We start from the raw sequence: 18,471 nt of genomic DNA on the forward strand, positions 1-18,471 counted from the left end.
CCAGCTGTGTGAGCTTTCGTACAGGCTGCACTTGGACGTGAACTCCGGCCTTGGCTTCTGAAAACCAGACTCTCTCCCACTGCTGCACCCTGGTCTGAGGTTCAGGCCCTGAGGGGAGCCCCCCCTGCGCCTGAAACCGCCTTAAAGAGGGCTCGGGCACCGATGTGCCAGGGCAGGGCTCCAGGCAGCTCTGCTGTCGCTAACCCCTGTGCCTCAGTTTCCCCATCTGTAGAGCGGGGACAGGTGCTTGGCTTTTGGGACAGAGTGGGTGCTCTCAGTAAATGCAACGGAGCAGACCCTTTGGCACCAAGGTCATCTGAATGACATGTCACTCGAATACCCCCAACCCCAGCCTGGGGGCTGCTTCCTCACCCACCGACCCTGCCCCTCAGGGACTCTGTGCCAGTGCCCAGCCCAGGAGCACCTCTGGTGCGTCATCTCTGGCTGCACCCCTCCTCCTGTGTCTGCTCTGCCCCGTGTGGCGGGGGGTGTCGTGGGCTGAGCCGTGGCTGGATGCCGGGTGGGTTGGCACTGATCTCTAATGAGGTCACTGGGGGCCCAGGTGTCCCCTGGCCCTCCACAGATGCTGACCTGGTTGGCGCTGACGGCTTTCCTTTTGTTCTGTGTCAAGTCAAAGCACAATTCTTAGAGGACGACGGCTGCCGGAGCTGCGGGTGGGCTCTGTGTTCTCCATGTCCTGGGCCTGGGAGGGCTCAGCCTCCTGCCGGCTGAGGCGGCTGAGGGCATCTCTGGTGGGGGACGCTCTCGGTTCCCCATGGCAATAGTTTGGTGTCCCCAACTGTGACCCTTTGCCTGGCCGAGGTCCCCAGGTGCTGTCTGTAGAGTGACCTCGGCCTGTTCCCTGCCTGGTGGAGGGTCCTGGGGGAGGAGGGATGGGGGGGGCAGTGGGGTGTTCTGTACCCACGGTGGAATAAAGCCACTCAGGTGGAATGTGTCAGACCTTTAGTTAATCCTGAGGACCGAGAGCTCTGACGTGTCCTGGAGCGCTGAGTGGCCCCCAGCATGAGTTCTCCAGACTTCAGCCTGTGCCGGTTTTGTCAGCGGTGATGGGGGTGGGGGGTGCACCTCGTCCTGGGAGGGACCCAGAGCGGCACCCGACGTAGGTCGTGGCCCCGCTGCCTGGAGGGAGGACAGACGGGCTTGAGGTCAGAGCCACCCGCCTGTCACCTAGAGAGGTGAGGCAGGAGGGGCATTCCAGGGAGGACGAGGTCAGCCCCAGGGCCCTGGGGTTCCCACTCAACAGCCATCCCTGCCCGGGCCACCTTTGGAGGGTCTGTCCTGCCCTGGGGGCACCCAGGACTGGCTGCCTGTCCTCACCGCAGTGTCAGGGCCTTGGGGGCCTCCTCACCCCTCACGTGTTGGGGTCTGTGAGCCCAGCCACCTGCCGCTGAGAGACCCCAAACAGTCACTCCGACCTCAGGATGTGTTAGTGGCCCTGAGACAGGGCGGGGCCTGGCCTGAGAATGAAATGACCCCCACCCTGCTGCAGGGCTGTCTGCACTCAAGGCCAGTCCAGACCCTAGGCTGTGGCCAACTGTCCAGGCTTCAGGGTCTCTCCTAAATTCTTTCTTCCCTCCCTGAAACCTCAGGGACGCCAGCAGCCCCAGAGATGCAGTGAAGTGGCAGAGGCCACATGCGGGCAGGAGGTGGGCTGGTGGGGGTGGGGCCCCAGGTAGTCAGGCTTCTGTCAGACTCCCCGTTCCCCAGGCTGAGCCCAGGAGCACATGGCCCCCGCCCCCCACTGTCTGTCCCATCCGCCCCAGGAGTGGTGGGGGTGGGGAGCTGGAGAACCCTGCTCCTGGGCTGTTGGCTCGGGGACCCCCTGACTGACAGCCCCCCATGTCTCAGCCTTTGCGACCTTGCACTTTCCAGCACCACCAGCAAGGGCTTCTTGTGTTGCCATCTCCCTGCAGACCAGGAGCCCGCCGGGCCGTGGCACCCTTCCCCCCAGCTGGGTCCCTGCCCAGTGCCAGCAGCTCAGGGGCATCCGAGACACTACCTGAGATGCCCAGTGCCCCGGCCCCAGGAAGGCAGAGCAGCCTTCTTTTATTTATGTGTTTCGGAGACGGGGTCTCGCTCTATTGCCGCAGCTGGAGTGCAGTGGGGTCATCACAGCTCACTGCAGCCTCCAACTCCTAGGCTCAAGTGATTCTCCCACCTTGGCCTCCTGAGTAGCTGGGACTACAGGTGCCACTTTTAGTAGAGAAGGGGTCTCACTCTTGCTCAGGCTGGTCTTAAACTCCTGGTCTCAAGCGATCCTCCCACCTTGGTCTCCCAGAGTGCTGGGGTTACAGGTGTGAGCCAGTGCGCCTGGCCTTAAAATGTATTTTTGTATTACAGAAGGTTTCAAACATATACCGGCCACACATAACATGCCAACCACAGCTTATCAGCAGGACCCAGACCCACGATGTCTCCCATAAACCACTGCTCCCCAAACTACCTCTGATTCCTCGTTTTATTCCGACATTCTACTGTAAACAAGTCTCCGACATTTGCAGAGTTAAAAGAACCTTACACGGACCACCATGCACCCACCAACTACACCAGCAGCTCCCAAACAAGCCATTTCTGCACCCAGCGGACACACCTGGAGACACATTTGGTTGCCATGCCTGGAGGTGTGTCACAGATTCAATCACACCCCCACAAAGATAGGTCCATGTCCTAAACCCTGGAACCTGTGGACAAGATTTTACTTGGAAACAGTCTCTGCAGACATGATCAAGTTAACATGAGCTCACAATGGAGGACGCGTCCCGGTGGGAAGAGGGACATTTGGACACAGAGACTCAGGGAAAGAGGCCGTGTGGAGATGGAGGCTGAGACTGCCACAATGCGGCACAAGGCAACTACCTGGAGCCCCGGATGCTGGAAGAGGCAGGAAGGAGCCTCCCCTGGTGCCTTCCGACGGAACTGGCCCTTGATTTTCCACTTCTGGGCTCCAGAAGTGGGAAGAACTAAATACTCATTGCTTTAAACCACCCAGTTTGTGATAGTTTGTCACAACAGTCACCAGAAACTAATATGGGGTGTGGGACACGTGGTGGAGGAGTTCCCCTGGCATGAGGTGGGTGGGAGCAGGGACACGGCCCAGCAGCACCCAGGATGGCCCCACCCCAGAGAAAGACCCAGCTATAGATGAAAATAGTATTTAGGGGGAGAAACTTTGTTCTAGGGTTGTCTTAGTCTGTTCCGGCTGATATAACAAAATAGCATAAACTGGGTGCCTTAGAAGCAACAGAAATTTATATATCACATTTCTGGAGGCTGTTAGTCCAAGGCAGAAGCACCAGCAGATTTAGTGTCTGTGAGGCTAATTTTTAAAATTTGTTTTGGTAGAGACAAGGTCTCGCTATGTTGCCTTAGCTAGTCTTGAACTCTTAGCCTCAGGTAATCCTCCCACCTCGGCCTCCCAAAGTGCTGGGGCTAGAGGCATGAGCCTCTGCGCCCAGCTAAGACTTTAAAAATACATGGCTGCAGGGGCCGTTATCAATAAATCCTTGCAAACATTAACAGGCCAGTGTTCACGTATCCCTGATTGCATGTTGACACTGGCAGTTGCCTCTGCTCCTGATGGCAGATGCCCCCAACAGTTCATCACAGCCAAACTTTCCGCCACCACCCTCGGGCCTCCCCAGGACATTCCTGGGGCAGAACCTGTTTCTTTCTTCATTTACTGACTGACTCCCTTGTTCTGCTGAAGCGCATCCTCCAGTACGCTAAGCTAATTAGTGAAAAACCTCAAAGCCTGAAACACGATTCTTCCCTCTCACTTGACACACACTCGGGGATCCCCCATCACCTTCCCTGGGACCAGAGGTGTTCTCCCTCCTAATCCTCTGGAGTGTGACCTGGAAGCATTTAGGGGTCCCTGGATCCCAGACATGTGTCCCCAGGACAAGCTGTAGGGTCCTAGCTCGTTGGAGACTCTGGTCCCACAGTCCTGGGCATCCCCGCCTATTATTTCTTTTCTTTTCTTTTTTTTTTTCCATGCTTCTTCATGGGTTGGAAGGTGCCTCCTATTATTTCTTTGACAACTTCCTTCCATTTTCCTCTCTCCAACGTGGAATCTGTTTTCTCTTTTCCTCTTGCAGTTCCCAGCTCTGGTCTTTTTGCTTCACATTGTTCCAGATTTCCTCTGCTTTGAATCTTCCTGGGTTTTTTTTAGCTCCTATGCCCTCTCTTGTTCCAGACTCCTGTTGGCTGGACACGTGGGTGCTGAGCCACCAGACCCACCTGCCCCACCCATGCCCCCAGTGTCCCAGTGTTGCCAGATGGTGGCGGTGGGCTGGGATGAGCTGGGCTGGGTGCCGTGCCCCCCAGACCTCTCTGTAGTCCAGTTTCCTCGCCCAGCAGAGGGAAGTGGCATGAGTGGGGACGGGGAGGAGAAAGGGGCAGGCCCAGGACACAAGCCACCCAATACCCAGCTTGTGTGAACACCGCTCCGCAGGGACTAGTGTGGGGTCAGGGGCACATGAATGCCCACAAAGATGCGTCCCGAGGCAAGCCCCTCTCTGGCCTCAGTTTCCCCATCTGTCACCACCAACAGCCCTGATGTTGCTCTTCCTTTCTCCTCCCCGTGCCCCACCCCTTCCCCACTCCCTTCTCCCATCCTGAGTCCCTGCACGTCGATGTCTCAGCACTCACCACGGAATCTGTATGCTTCCCTCCGCCCCAGCTTGCAGGCAGCCCACCCACCAGGTCACCACCTGCAAAGGCCTGGCGCTAGGTGCTCTCAGGTGCATGGCTTGGGGAGCCCTAGGGGGACTTGAGGAGGTCATGCCCAGCCTCAGGCCTTGAATACCAGCTAAGGTGGAGGTTTCTGCTCTGCGGGGAGACAAAGTCAAGGCCTGTGGCTGGAACCCAGAGACGGCAGGGGCCCATCAATCCCAAACTATGTGTTTCCTGGGAGCCCAGTGGAGCCCAGCAGATCCAGAACTGCCCTGCCAGAGCTCGGTTCCATGAGGAGGGGTCCAAGCATCCATTATTACAAAGCAATTAACAATTCCAGGCAGCTGGGCATGGTGGCACGGGTCTGTCTGTCGTCCCAGCTACTCCAGAGGATGAGGCAGGAGGATCACTTGAGCCCAAGCTCTGGGCTGTCATGTGCTGTGCCGAGCGGATGTCTGCACTGAGTTCAGGGTTGATATGGTGATCCCCAGGAGCAAGGGACCAGCAGGCTGCCCAGGGAGGGGTGTACCAGCCCAGGGAGGGGTGAACCGCCCCAGGTCAGAACCAGAGTAGGTCAAAGCTCCTGTGCTGATCAGGGGTGGGATAGCGTCTGTGAATAGCCACTGCACTCCAGCCTGGGCAGCATAGCCAGACCCTATCTCTAAAAGAAAATAGAAAAAAAAACTAATAAATAATTCCAAGCATTCGAGTGCACAAAGAGAAGTCCAGGACCTCAAGAGAGGAAGTGGCACTGGTGGGTCTGGGGTCAGGAGAGACATTTTAGGGTGAGTAAGGGCCCTGGACAGAGGGATGACCCAGGCAGGCTGAGGGCTTTTCCCTGGGTCTGACCAGCCCCGCCTGGTATAAGTGGGCAGAGAAGTGATTGCAAGTGAAGGACGTTGAGCAGGGACAGCTGTGGCGGAGAGACAGCATGGATGGGAGGCGGGGCCCCCAGAAGAGAGTGGGTCTCCACGCTGGAGGGCCCTGGCTGGGGGAACCTGCCAAGCAGGGAAGGCCCCTCAGTGGGAAATCCCGCCCAGCCCTGATCCCGACGGGGAATGAGAGAGGCGACGCGGGGGTTGTCCCTGGCATAGAGTAGGGACTGGGCGGGAGGCCTGCCTTTTAAGCCCGACGGGACCTTCGAGAGGCACTCGGGACTCAGGGAGAGGGACCCCACACCCTTGTGTAAGGGGCTGGGGGTCGCTGGCTCAGGGAAGGTGGGAGCGGGGCGTGGGGGGCCCCAGCCCGGATCTCTAAGGGGACTCGGAGAGGGACTCCAGGCCCCGAGCGCCATGGGGCTGAGGGATCGTGATCGGGGAGGGGGCCTGATTCCGAAGCCCGCCCAGATCACTAAGGGGTCTTGGAGAGGGACCCCACGCCTTTGTGCTCCGACGTGGCGGGTCCGTGGCTGGGGGAGGCAGGGCAGGAGCCTGATTTAAGCCAGGCAGGGGCTCCAGAGGAACTCGGGGAGAAGGACCCCGGGCCTGGGCGCGCACGGGCTGGGTGAGGACCCCGGCTCTGGTGCCCGGCGGCACCTACCTGCGGTGGCACCCACGTGCGAGCTCACCAGTCCCAGCCCGAGTGCGGGGGGCGGGGCGGGACCCGGTCCACGTGACCGCACGCGGCCCCGCCCCGTCCGCCCCGCGCGTGCGCGTTGCCGGCTGCCCATTGTTGGGCCGCGGCCTGACGTCACGGGGGCGGGCCCGGGGCCGGGCCGGGGCGGGGCCGCAGGAGGCGGGCGGCGGGAGGGAAGCAGCGTCCCGCGCCGCCGCCGCCGCCTCGGCCGCCCAGGAGCCGCCGCAGCCGTCGCCGAGCAGCAGCCAGAGTCGCCGCCGCCGCCGCCGCCCGGCCCGGCCCGGCCCCGAGCAGCCGCCCGCCGCCGCCCCGCGCCCCGGCCGCCGCGCCCGCCCCCGCCGCTGGATGCCGGCGGCCGGCGGCCGAGCTCGCAGAGGCGGAGGGCGGCGCGGGCGGCGGCGGCGGCGCGGGCGGCCGGCGGCCGCGGGGCGGGAGCGCGGGCCTGAGCGCTAGCTCCCGCCATGCCCAGCTCCCTCGGCCAGCCCGACGGCGGCGGGAGCGCGGGCGGCGGCGGGCCGGGGGCGGCAGCCGGCCGGGACCCCAGCCCCGCGCCCCCCGCCCCGCCGCCGCCCCCGCCCGAAGGCGCCGAGGAGGCCGCGCCCGCGCCCCGGCCGCCGCCCGATCCCGACGACGCGGCCGCCGCGCTGCGCCTGGCGCTGGACCAGCTGTCTGCGCTGGGGCTGGGGGGCGCGGGCGACACGGACGAGGAGGGAGCAGCCGCGGGCGGCGGGGACGGCGCGGCTGCGGGGGGCGCGGACGGCGGGGCGGCGGCTGAGCCCGCGCCCCACGACGGGCCCGAGGTCGGCGCGCCCCTGGCCGTGGCGCCCGCGGTGGCCGTAGTCCCCAGCCCGCTGTCGCTTCTGGACCCCGACGTGAGCCCCCCGCCGCCGCCGCCGCCGCCGCCGCCTCCCCGGCCGTCGCCACCGGACGTGTTCGCGGGCTTTGCGCCCCACCCCGCGGCCCTGGGCCCCCCGACGCTGCTGGCCGAGCAGATGAGCGTGATCGGTAGTCGGAAGAAGAGCGTGAACATGACCGAGTGCGTGCCAGTGCCCAGCTCGGAGCACGTCGCCGAGATCGTGGGTCGCCAGGGTGAGTGGCCGCCGTCGGAGGCGGCGCCCCGGGGGTCCCCGCGCCGCCCGCCCCGGGGAGGGGGTCGTTCTCGCCCAGCCCAGCCTGCAGCCCGACGCCGGAGCCCAGACACACCCCGCGTGGGCTCCGGCCCCTGAGGCCGCCTGTGCGCCTTTGTCCTGCAGCCGCCGCGGGAGAAAGTTGGGCGCAGCCCGCGCTCCTCCCCTCGGCGCTCCGGCCTGGCCGCTGCCTTTGTCTGGCCCCCGCCTCCGGCACTGGGTGTGCGCCGCCGCCCAGGGCCTCGCGCCGCAGGGGCATCCCGGAGAGGGGCGCTAGGGACCAGGGTCTGGGCTGGCCGGTGGGCGCTCCACACCCAAAACAGGCATGGGGCGGGGCAAGCTCAGGTTTGGAGGTGACTTGGGGGGCCGCTTGCAGAATTGGGAGAGAAGTGTGACAGCACAAAGAGGGTCCCTCTCAACTCCCCAGCCTGGGGCCCCTGATTGGGGTGGGGGCACCACCCGGTGGGAAAAGACCCCCACCCCACTCTCATGCCTGAGTCAGGGACTGGGGGCTTGTGGGAAGACGGGCTATCAAAGCGGCTTGGGTACAGCCCGGCAGCCCTCCTTAGCAGGCTCCGGGGGCATCAGGCCCAGGGTGTGGGGGTCCAGAAGGGGCATTGTCAGGGCGTCCCTGTGGCCGCCCCATTGTTCTCTTTGTTAGAGAGCTAGGCTGAGATTTGCAGGGTGACATCAGGCCGGCCGCTGCTCATTGGCCCTCGAGCTGCGGGGCGGGCAGGCAGCTGGTGGGCAGTGCCCAGCCCAGCACACACCCACTACCCCGTTAGCCGCCTGCCTGCCCACCCGCCCAGGCCTCAACTTTCTCCTGCCTTCCCACCTGCCCCTCCCCACCCTGGCTCCCTGCTGACCGCCTGTGACCAGCTAGGTTCTAGAACTTGGGGTGGGGCCTGGGCGGGGCTTGGGGTGGGGCTGCAGGGCACTCAGGCCCTGGCCAGCCTCTGGGCTCTTCTCAGTAACAGGAGCCAGAGAAGGGTGTGGGGGGCTTGAACTGCAAGGTCACCTATCAGCCTCGGGGAAAGCAGGGGACCCCAGGGATGCCCTCCCCTAGTTCGGGCTGGGTGGGGCAGTTTGGCCGGCAAGCGCTCTGTCTCTCGGTCATTCATTTGTCCAGCTCGTGTGGGAACACACGGAGGGTGGGGCATCATGCCCGCCTGGGACCCACCATCACAAGTGGCAATCAGGGAGGGGGACAGGCAGTTCTCTGAGCCCTGCTGGCTGCCCATCCCCACCCCGCCCCCAGGAGACCTGGCTGGACAGCTCCCCTCACAATCCTGCTGCTCCCCCAACCCCCTCTCCCAGGCAGCTGGTCCTGAACTGCGGTCTCAGGGCTGATTGCCCGAAGTCACCAGGCTGATGCGCCAGGCTGATGCGCTGTGTTCTGCATGAATGCGTGTGTCCTGGCACCTGGAGGTCCTTTGAGAGGCTGTGGTATAGGAATCGGGCCGAGAGCATGGGGACCTGTGGCCTCAGGCTGAGCATTTCTTGGCAGGGTCATGGAGCACTGAACCTCCCGGGGCACCAGGCTCAGCCCTGACCTCCTGGAAGTGCGTTCAGTACCCATTTATTGGGTGTCAGGCTGGGTTCCCGCTGGTGGCAGTCAGCAAGGCAGGCTGTGTATGTGTGAGGGGTGTATAGTGGGCCCTGAGTGCTCACCCTGCGGGTTGGAGTGGCCTTGTGGCCATGGGCAGATGACAGCTTCTCTCTGTGATGCAGAGAGAGCACCTCCCTTGGGTGGTTGCAAGGGTTCTTGTCCAGCTCCAGGTTGCACACAGTTGCCACCCCAAAAGTAGCCTATGGGGTGCCAGGGGATGTTCCATGAATTCTAGGACAGGTTGGCAACTCAGTGTTCCTTGCATCTCCCCTAGCTCTAGAACCATCTGTGGCTCCCAGCTTCTGCCACCCACCCACTTCTTCTCAAGCACATGCTTCAATATCCTTTGTGCCCCAGCTCTGTTCCCTCCCTCCCTCTGGTCATTCACCCCACCCTCTACCCTGGGGGTTCCTGCTTTTCTGTCAAACCTGAGGTCCAAGGCCACCCCCTTTCCTGAAGGGCAGAAGGGGTACACTTGCCCAGCCTCTACCACCAGACCAGAGTCACACAGACCTGGTGCCAGTCCTTTCCCTGAGACCCACGTGCTGTTCTCCGAGCCTCAGTTTTCTCAACCCTAGAATGGGTTCAGGTGCTTTCTGGGAACACCATTATCGTCCACACTCCCTGTGAGGTCTCTCTCCTCCCTGAAGCTACAGAGACCCAGATGGGACAGCATCATTTGCCGTGTCTTTATTAAACGCCTACCCTATGGTGAGCCCATGGCCGGACTTATCCTGCCGCATCTCACCAGGCCCCAAGATGTGCTCCGGAGAAAGTCCTGCACCTTCTGGGGTCACAGGAGAGGGCAAGGGATGGGGGTTGGGGTTCGAACCCCAGTTTCTCCAACTCTTCCTGCATTGCTGAGGCAGGAGTGGGTCAGCAAAGAACTTCCCATCTGCCAAAGCGCCAAGGCTGGGGGCGAAGTGGAGGTTCTGAGAGGACACGTGTGGGCATCTCCCTCCTGCTAGTCAGTGAAGGTCACCTGGGGGACCCCGGGCTCAGCTCCTTTTGAGACCCACCCTCAGCTCCTCCTTACCCTGGGCACATCCTGCAGGTTCCTGGGGGCAGGACCCAGGCCAGGTGCTTGTTGGTCATGGTTGAGTCCCTGGTACCTTGCACAGGGCTTGTCGCTCAGTGGGTGTTCAGGAACCAGCAGGTGAATGAATGATGCTGCAGCCAGGGCTGGGCCTGGAAGCCACCCAGGGCTCCCTCCCTCTCTGCTGTTGTCACAGGCTGAGGACAGAGACCTCAGACAGCCTCCCTTGGTCGGGGGAGGCCCCGGAAGCCCGCTGTTCTCTCTCTCCCACCCCCACCAGCTTCGGGTGCTTCTCTGGTGGCTGGGGACAGTGTCGGGTGTTGCGGGGATATGCGTTGGTTCTTTCATCTGTAAGCAAGTGTGGATGCTCCCTGGGTGGGGGGTTTTGATGCCCCTGTTTGACAGTGGAGCCAGCTTCCCTCCTCCCCCCGAACAGACCACCCAGCCAGGACTGGCTCAGGGGGCGGCACTGTCTGTCCTGTGCCTGCTGCTTGGTCAGGGACGGCCGTGTGTTGGACGGAGTTTCAGAGATGGGGACTTGTCCCAGCCCTGACCTGCCTCTGGAACTCTGCCCCCACTGTTCCCTCAGCCACTCCCCTGGGTACATGGCCTCCCGGTGGCCGTGTTAAACCCGTCCAGCCTTCCAGCCTGGGGCGGTGGCCTCTGCTCCCACTCCCAGCCTTGTGGTTTTGTTGATAAGTCTGTAGCCACAGGTCACCTGCAGCCAGGACCCCAGTCGGGGTCAGATCAGTGATGCCCCCTGATATGGGCTGTGTCCCCTGCCAGCGGAGAGGAGGATTTGGCTGCGTTGGGCTGAGAGTGGATTTGGGGGCAAGTGAGCCCCCTGCCTCTGGGGCAGTCACTCGATTCCCAGGCACACCAGGCTCTCTGAGCTGGAATTGTGGGGGCAGGACCCAGAAATCTGCATTTCAGCCGCACTCACCTAATAGCTGCCTCCAGGGTCAGGGTACCCCCCGGGTTCTTGTCACTCTGGCCTGGCTATGTCCTCCCTACTGGGACAGGGTGTGGTTGGGGTCATTCCTAGACCCCCAACTTCATGGCCCAGCTCTCGCCTCTTGCCTCTCAGGTTTGGTCTCAGCTGAGCATAGTTAGTGAGCTGGACTCAGGTTCTCTCCGTAAGGCCTCTCAGCTGTGGGACGGGGTAGGATGGGGACAGGTTGGGGGAGGCTGCCAGGCCTCTCCCTGCCCTGACCCACCCGCAGCTCCCAGATTTGTCTCCTCATGAGTCCAGACTCTATGTGACCCACAACCTGTGAGCTCAGCTGTGGCCATGTTGGGTCACCCCCTCCCATGTATGACCCTCCCCGGACCGGGCACCTAAGAGGTCTGGATGGGAGGACCCCATGGCGGGAACCTCCTGCTGGCTGCTCCAGTCAGGGTGGGCTTCCTGGAGGAGGGGGCGCTGGGCCGAGATGTATTGGGGAGGAACGGAGGGAACTGAGGGTGGGGGGGGTGGGAGAGTATTACAGGTGGGAAGGTCATGTGTGGCTGGGACATGGGGGCTGCTGCCCACCTCGGGGTGGGTCCCCCCCACCTCCCCTCCCCCACTCCCCAGGCCTCTGGGACCCCTGTCTTCCACATTCCTGGCCCAGGCACCTTCACTTTGGTTCTTCATGTTCAAATGTGCTGGTCCCACTAATTTTGTATCTTTTGCTGCTAGAGAGTTAGCAACACTGTTATCCCCTTAATGCCACCCTCTGATTGTCTTGAAACAATATCCTTGTGTTCCTCTGTCTCTGCCTCCCCAGAGCTAGGGGCTATGTGGGGCGGGGGTAACTCAAGACCTGTTAAAGGCCCTAGGGGTGGGGGTGGGTATGTCTGGGACCCGGGAAGGCCACACCTGGCCTTTAGACAAGCAGGGCTGTCTGGACAATGGGTGAAGAGCCCTCTCCCACATACCCCGAAAAGACCCTGCCCCCCCCACAAGGTCAGACCCCCCAGCCCAGCCAGCAACAGTGAAGCCACAGTGCTACGTCCCCGAAGCATCCCCTTAGGGACCACCTGGGGCCTTTGGAGGCCCAGGAGGCTGCCACTGGGCTAAGGCCTGGGTTCCCCTTGGGCAGGGGTCCTGGTGGCCTTGGGAGTGTCCATTTGGCTGTAAGGAAATCATGGGTGATCTCCACAAGCCCAGCCTTAGCTGTCTCTCCCGCTGGACAGGGAGTTCTTGTCACAGGGTCTCTGTTTTGTTTCCTGGGGCTGATCTATCGGATGGCTTGAAACAACAGAAATTCACTCTCTCCCAGGTCCAGAGAATAAAAGTTGGAAATCGAGGTGGCAGCAGGGCTGAGCTCCCTCTGAAGGCTCCAGGGGACAACCCTTCCTGCCTCTGCCAGCTTGTGTTGGCTCCTGGAAGTCCTTGGTGTTCTTGGCTTGTAGACGCATCCCTGCAATCTCTGTCTCTGCTTGTCACACGGCCACCTCCTCTGTGGGTGTCTCTGTGTGTGTCCTCTCTTCTAAGGACACCATCAGACTGGATTTAGGAACCACCCTAATCCAGGATGACCTCATTGTAACTAATGTCCTCGAAGACCCTATTTCCAAATCAGATCACTGTCTCAGTCCCTTCCTGCTGCTGTAACAACCTTAGGCTAGACTGAGTCATTTAGAAACAGCAACAGTGATTGCTCCTGGAGGCTGGCAAGTCCAAGATCCGGTGCCAGCACATTGGGTGTGTGGCGAGGGCCTATTCCTCACAGACAGTGCCTGCTGTGTGTCCTGGCATGGCAGAGGGGGCCAAGGGAGCTCGCTGGACCCTCTATTATAAGGGCACTAATCTCATTGTGAGGGTGGAGCCTTTGCCACGTAATCCCTCCCCCACGGCCCACCTCTTAATATTGTCACACTGGACGTTACATTCCAGTGTATGAATTTCGGGCCAGGGACAAACATTCACACTACAGGGGTCACATTCTGAGGTTCCAGGTGGATGTGAATTAGGGAGATGCTTTTTTGCCAACCCCCAGAAGCCCAGAGGGGAAACTGAGGCTGGGGAAGGAAGCACCTGGCGTGTCTGAGGATAAGCCCGTGGGGGGCACTAAGGCCGGGAAGTGGGGGCTTCAAGGTGGGCCCACATGCTGGGCAGGGCCCCCCTCACCGTGTCTCTCCCTTGCCCCGCAGGCTGCAAGATCAAGGCTCTGCGCGCCAAGACGAACACCTACATCAAGACACCGGTGCGCGGGGAGGAGCCGGTGTTCATCGTGACGGGCCGCAAGGAGGACGTGGAGATGGCCAAGCGCGAGATCCTGTCGGCTGCCGAGCACTTCTCCATGATCCGCGCCACGCGCAGCAAGGCCGGGGGGCTGCCCGGCTCCGCGCAGGGCCCGCCCAACCTGCCGGGACAGACCACCATCCAGGTGCGCGTGCCCTACCGCGTGGTGGGGCTGGTGGTGGGGCCCAAGGGCGCCACCATCAAGCGCATCCAGCAGCGGACGCACACGTACATCGTGACGCCCGGGCGCGACAAGGAGCCGGTGTTCGCCGTGACGGGCATGCCTGAGAACGTGGACCGCGCGCGCGAGGAGATCGAGGCGCACATCACGCTGCGCACTGGCGCCTTCACCGACGCCGGCCCGGACAGCGACTTCCACGCCAATGGCACCGACGTCTGCCTGGACCTGCTTGGCGCCGCCACGAGCCTCTGGGCCAAGGCCCCCAACCCGGGGCGGCGGCCCCCCACGGCCACGGCCGGCCTCCGCGGGGACAATGCCCTAGGCGCCCCCAGCGCCCCTGAGGCCTTCTATGCGGGCAGCCGCGGGGGACCACCAGTGCCGGACACAGGCCCTGCCAGCCCCTACGGTGGTGCCGGCAATGGGGGCTTCACCTTCGGTGGGGACGGCCCCGGTGCCCCTGCGGGGACCGCTGCCCCCGAGGACTGCGACTTCAGTTTTGACTTCCTGGCGCTGGACCTGACGGTGCCCACCGCGGCCACCATCTGGGCCCCCTTTGAGCGGGCCGGGCCCCTGCCCGCCTTCAGCAGCTGCTCGGCCGTCAACGGGGCCCCGGCGCCGCCTGCTGCTAGCGCCCGGCGCAGCAGCGGGACCGGGACCCCGCGCCACTCACCCACGCTGCCCGAGCCCAGCGGCCTAGGCCTGGAGCTCCCGCTGGGCCGCCGCGGCGCCCCCGACCCTGTGGGCGCGCTGCCCTGGCGGTCCGCGCAGGGCTCGCTGCCCTTCCCGGGGGGCGCGGCTTTCTCCGCGCCCACCTCGCTGCCCAGCAGCGCCCCGGCAGCCTCCTGCTCCCCGCTGGACTCCGGCGCCTCCGAGAGCAACCGCAAGCCCTCGACAGCCACCGCGGCCCCGGGGGCCCCGGGGCCCCCAGCGGCCGTGGCCTCCCCGGCCTCGGCGCGGGAGTGCGTGGTGTGCGCCGAGGGCGAGGTGATGGCCGCGCTGGTGCCCTGCGGCCACAACCTCTTCTGCATGGACTGCGCCGTCCGCATCTGCGGCAAGAGCGAGCCCGAGTGCCCCGCGTGCCGCACGCCGGCCACCCAGGCCATTCATATCTTTTCCTAGCGCGGGGCCCGACGTGGCCCCCGGCCGGCGCCACCAGGGCCAGCCAAGGGGGCCGGGGGTGGGCGAGGACCGGACCGGGCGGGGGCGGGGCCGGGGGGCGGGGCGCCGGGCCAGTGTTTACAGACAAGCTTTAACTCCTGTCCCAGGCGTGGAGACGGCGAGCCCGCGACCCTCAGTTCTTAACAAATGACAGTATTGAGTCGACAGGTTAAAATAAACTAGAGAGAAAAGGTCTGCTTGCACTTTTATACTTTTATTTAAGACACCCCACCTCCAGGGTGATCTTTCAAAAACAAAACAAAAAAAAACAAACAGGATTTTTACAACTCTTCGTGTGCTCCTTTTGTACGTAGCCGTTTTCGGATTTGACAGTGTTTGTTGTCGCTGGCCTCAGACTGTACAGGCACTTCTGCGAGGAGGATGGTGACGTTTTTACTCCCTTTTCGGGGCTAACCGTTTACCCTTTTGTACGGCGGCCGCTTGTGGCCGGAGGGGGGTGGGGGCGGGGTCCCGGGCGTCCCAACCAGAAATTTCTAACTTTTTTTTTTTAATTATTAATTCCCTTCCTGCTGTGGTTTCTGTTGTCACTTTTTAAATTTTTAAAGGTTTTTTTTTTTTATTTTTACTTTTACTTTTTACCTCGTGTATATGTAGGGAATTTATAGGGAAAATATGTACTTTATGGAATAAAATTTTAAGAACTAAAAATATATTTTATTTTAAATAAAGTAATGGACCTTTAATCTTACACAGCTAAATTACTGATTATATATTTGCTGAGCTGATTTAAGGGTTAAAAAAATTGTATCAAGAGTTTTATTTTTTGACTTCAAAGCCTTCTTAATAAAGTCTTTTTACTACATGTGAGCGCACGGCTTCGGTGTGGTGTGGGGGGGTGGGTGCTGGGAGGGTGGCCCTGCAGGGAGGACCCTCGTGTCCGCTCCTGACACCCCGATTCCAGGGTCTAGGCCCTTACCTGGCCAGGCACTGTCCCTTGTTCCGATCTAAGGGTTTGTGTTGTGTGGGGAGGGGTCCAGGGGCCCCCCTTCCCTGAGGCTGCCCCTATTGCAACTGTTATCTGACCAAGGGCTTCCATGGAGGGAGCAGGGCCAGGCGTCCCTTCCTGGGGGACATCGTCCCAGCTCTGTGGTGTGTCTGAATGGTTCCCCACTCGCTGCGTGCATGGGGTCTCTGAGGTCTGGACATCCCTGTCCCAGAATTGGCCCCAATGCCTCCTAGCCTGTGAAGGGTGTCTGAGTGACGAGATGTCCCCCAGGTGCAGGGCTGGGGTGGAGCCAGGAGATAAGGACAGAGGGTCCATGGGCTGGAACACCAGCAGTCAGCAGGTGCCAGCAATGTTCCCAGGAGGGAAGGAAGCCCCAGAGTGCATGAAGCACGGGGCATCATGACAGGCCACTCTGGGGACAAGGCAGGGGCTGGGGGCCCACAGGCTGCTGGCTTGAGGACTGCGGCTGTGAACAGGGCCCTGGAACACGGAACCTGCTAGGAAAGCCAGGACCACGTGGAGGGAGCCCCCGAGCTTCCAGGAGAAGGCACAGGGGCTCAGACACCACAGGAGTTCCAAGGGACACAAAACCCAGACCCCCCTGCCCGGGCCCCTGAGTTGGTGTCCCCCACCCACAGGACATGGGTGCGCCTGGGTCCGAACTCCCGCCTGTGAGACTCAGGAGTGTATAAAATATGTTCCCCGGAACCTGTGAATGTGTTTTCTTACTTGGAAAGAGGTTCTCTGCAGTTATAATTAAGGATCTTGAGATGAAATCATCCTGAGTTAGAGTGAGCCCCCAATCCAGTGGTGCGTGTCTTTATAAGAGGAAAGGGGCTGGGCGCAGCGGTGGCTCTCGCCTGGAGTCCCAGCATTTTGGGAGGCCCAGGCGGGAGGATCGCCTGAGGCCTGGAGTTCGAGACCATTCTGGGCAATACAGTGAGACCACGTCTCTACAAAAAAAAAAAAAAAAAAAAGGTTTTAAAATGCCAAGCGTGGTGATGAGAGTCTAGTCCCAGCTACTCCAGAGGTAGGAAGGCCGTTTGGGGAACACAGACCTGAATCGATTCTGTATTTATGGGTACGGATCCAGTGCCTTGATTCCTGCCAAAACCAGAGTGAGTGTGCCCCGGAGCAAGGGTCAGGGTGAAGCCCAAGGAAGGGTGGGGAGGAGGAGGATGATGATGGGGAAAGCGAGACCTTTCCCCATCATCATCCTCCTCCTCCCCACCCTTCCCCCAGAGCCCAGGTGGGGCCCGCGGCCTGTCCTCTGTCGCCACCGTGTGGCCAAAGCCTCACACAACACCCTGCCCAGCAGCAACCTCGGGGCCCGGAGCACCTGGGAAATTCTGGGTTATGTGCCTAAGGTGGAGACCCATTCCCCTGGCCCGGGACTGTGAGCCCCCACGGCACACAAACAGGCCCACCTTTTCCTCGCTGGCCGACCTGCTTGAGGCCAGGAGTTCAAGACCAGCCTGAGCAAGATCAAGACCCCCATCTCTACTAAAAATAGAAAAATTAGCCAGGAGTCGTGGTGGCACTTGTAGTCCTAGCTACTCGGGAGGCTGAGGCAGGAGGATCGCTTGAGCCCAGGAGTTGGAGGCTGCCGTGAGCTAGGCTGACGCCACAGCACTATAGCCCGGGCGACAGAGTGAAACTCTGTCTCAAAAAACAAAACAAAAAAAATAAAACAAGAAAGTCTGAATGAGAAATTGTCACAGCCCAGAGGGGCCTGAGGAGATGTGATGACTAAATGTCACATGGCTTCCCAGATGGGAACGTGGGGCAGAAAGAGAACTTGAGGGTGGAGCCAGGCTCTGTCGCTCATGCCTGTAATCCCAGCAGCCTCTAAAAAAGAAAGAACCTTAGAGGAAAACTAAAGGAATGCAAACAAAGTGTGGTCTTTAATTAATCATAATGTATCAATATTGGTTCATTAATTGCGACAAATGTACCACACTAATGCAAAATGCTAAGGATGGGGAAACCGGGAGTGGGTTACGTGGGAACTCTCTGGCACTGTCGTCACAACTTTTCTGTACATCTAATACTTTCTGCAAACGTCAAATTAAAAAACAGGACTGCCAGGCATGGTGGCGCGTGCCTGTAGTCCCAGCTACTCGGGAGGCTGAGGCAGAAGGATCGCTTAAGCCCAGGAGTCTGAGGTTGCTGTGAGCTAGGCTGACGCCACGGCACTCACTCTAGCCCGGGCAACAGAGTGAGACTCTGTCTCAAAAAAAAAAAAATAAAATAAAAAATAAAATAAAATAAAATAAAAAACAGGACTAGAGACTTTGGAGACCTGCCTGTACAGGAAAGAGGCTGGATCAAGCCCTACCTGAACTCCATAGTGGGAGATAACAAACCTCCACTGTGGTGTGACACCCAGGCCAGGGCACTTTACAGGGGAGTGAGGTTTTTGTGTCTTTGCTGTGCCTTAGTCAAGGGGCTGGGTCATTGCCAGAGTAGTTTTAAACTTTCTCCTTCAGGCATAAGAAAAATCCTGGCAAGTGCAGAATTTGACTGTTTTGGTTGTTGACTCATTTACTGTCTGCCTCCTCCTCCCTCCTTGAGCAAAAGGACAAGGACTCAGTACAGAGCCTGGCACATGGTTGGTGCTCAGTGAGTGTTTGTTGACTGAATATTTCTTGGCAAACAGTGTGCATCACACATAAAGAGATCATTGTTGCTGTTACAGATCAGGAGAGTGGGTGTCGCCATAGAGGCTGGCCATGGTGTCTTTCTCCTCCTGGGTGCTGGCTACTAGGAGTGCGTTAAGACATTCCTAAACCCTGAGGCACTGTTGCCTGTGTGGCTCCACCTCCATTTTATATATATATATATATATATATGTATATATATATATATATATAAATAAAATACACAGAGACACA

At 60.5% G+C, this 18,471-nt stretch overlaps 1 protein-coding gene across 1 annotated transcript; it reads left to right on the top strand.

Annotated features, from left to right (window-relative positions):
* Nucleotides 1-6,731: 6,731 nt before the first annotated feature.
* MEX3D (mex-3 RNA binding family member D) lies at nt 6,732-14,622 on the top strand. The gene is made up of 2 exons (XM_069456351.1): nt 6,732-7,359; nt 13,181-14,622. The coding sequence occupies exons 1-2, from the start codon at nt 6,732-6,734 to the stop codon at nt 14,569-14,571; spliced, it is 2,019 nt and encodes a 672-aa protein (XP_069312452.1). The 3' UTR covers nt 14,572-14,622.
* The last annotated feature ends 3,849 nt before the right edge of the window (nt 14,623-18,471 follow it).

The sequence above is a fragment of the Eulemur rufifrons genome, chromosome 2 (assembly GCF_041146395.1).
Source record: "Eulemur rufifrons isolate Redbay chromosome 2, OSU_ERuf_1, whole genome shotgun sequence".
NCBI lineage: Eukaryota > Metazoa > Chordata > Mammalia > Primates > Lemuridae > Eulemur > Eulemur rufifrons.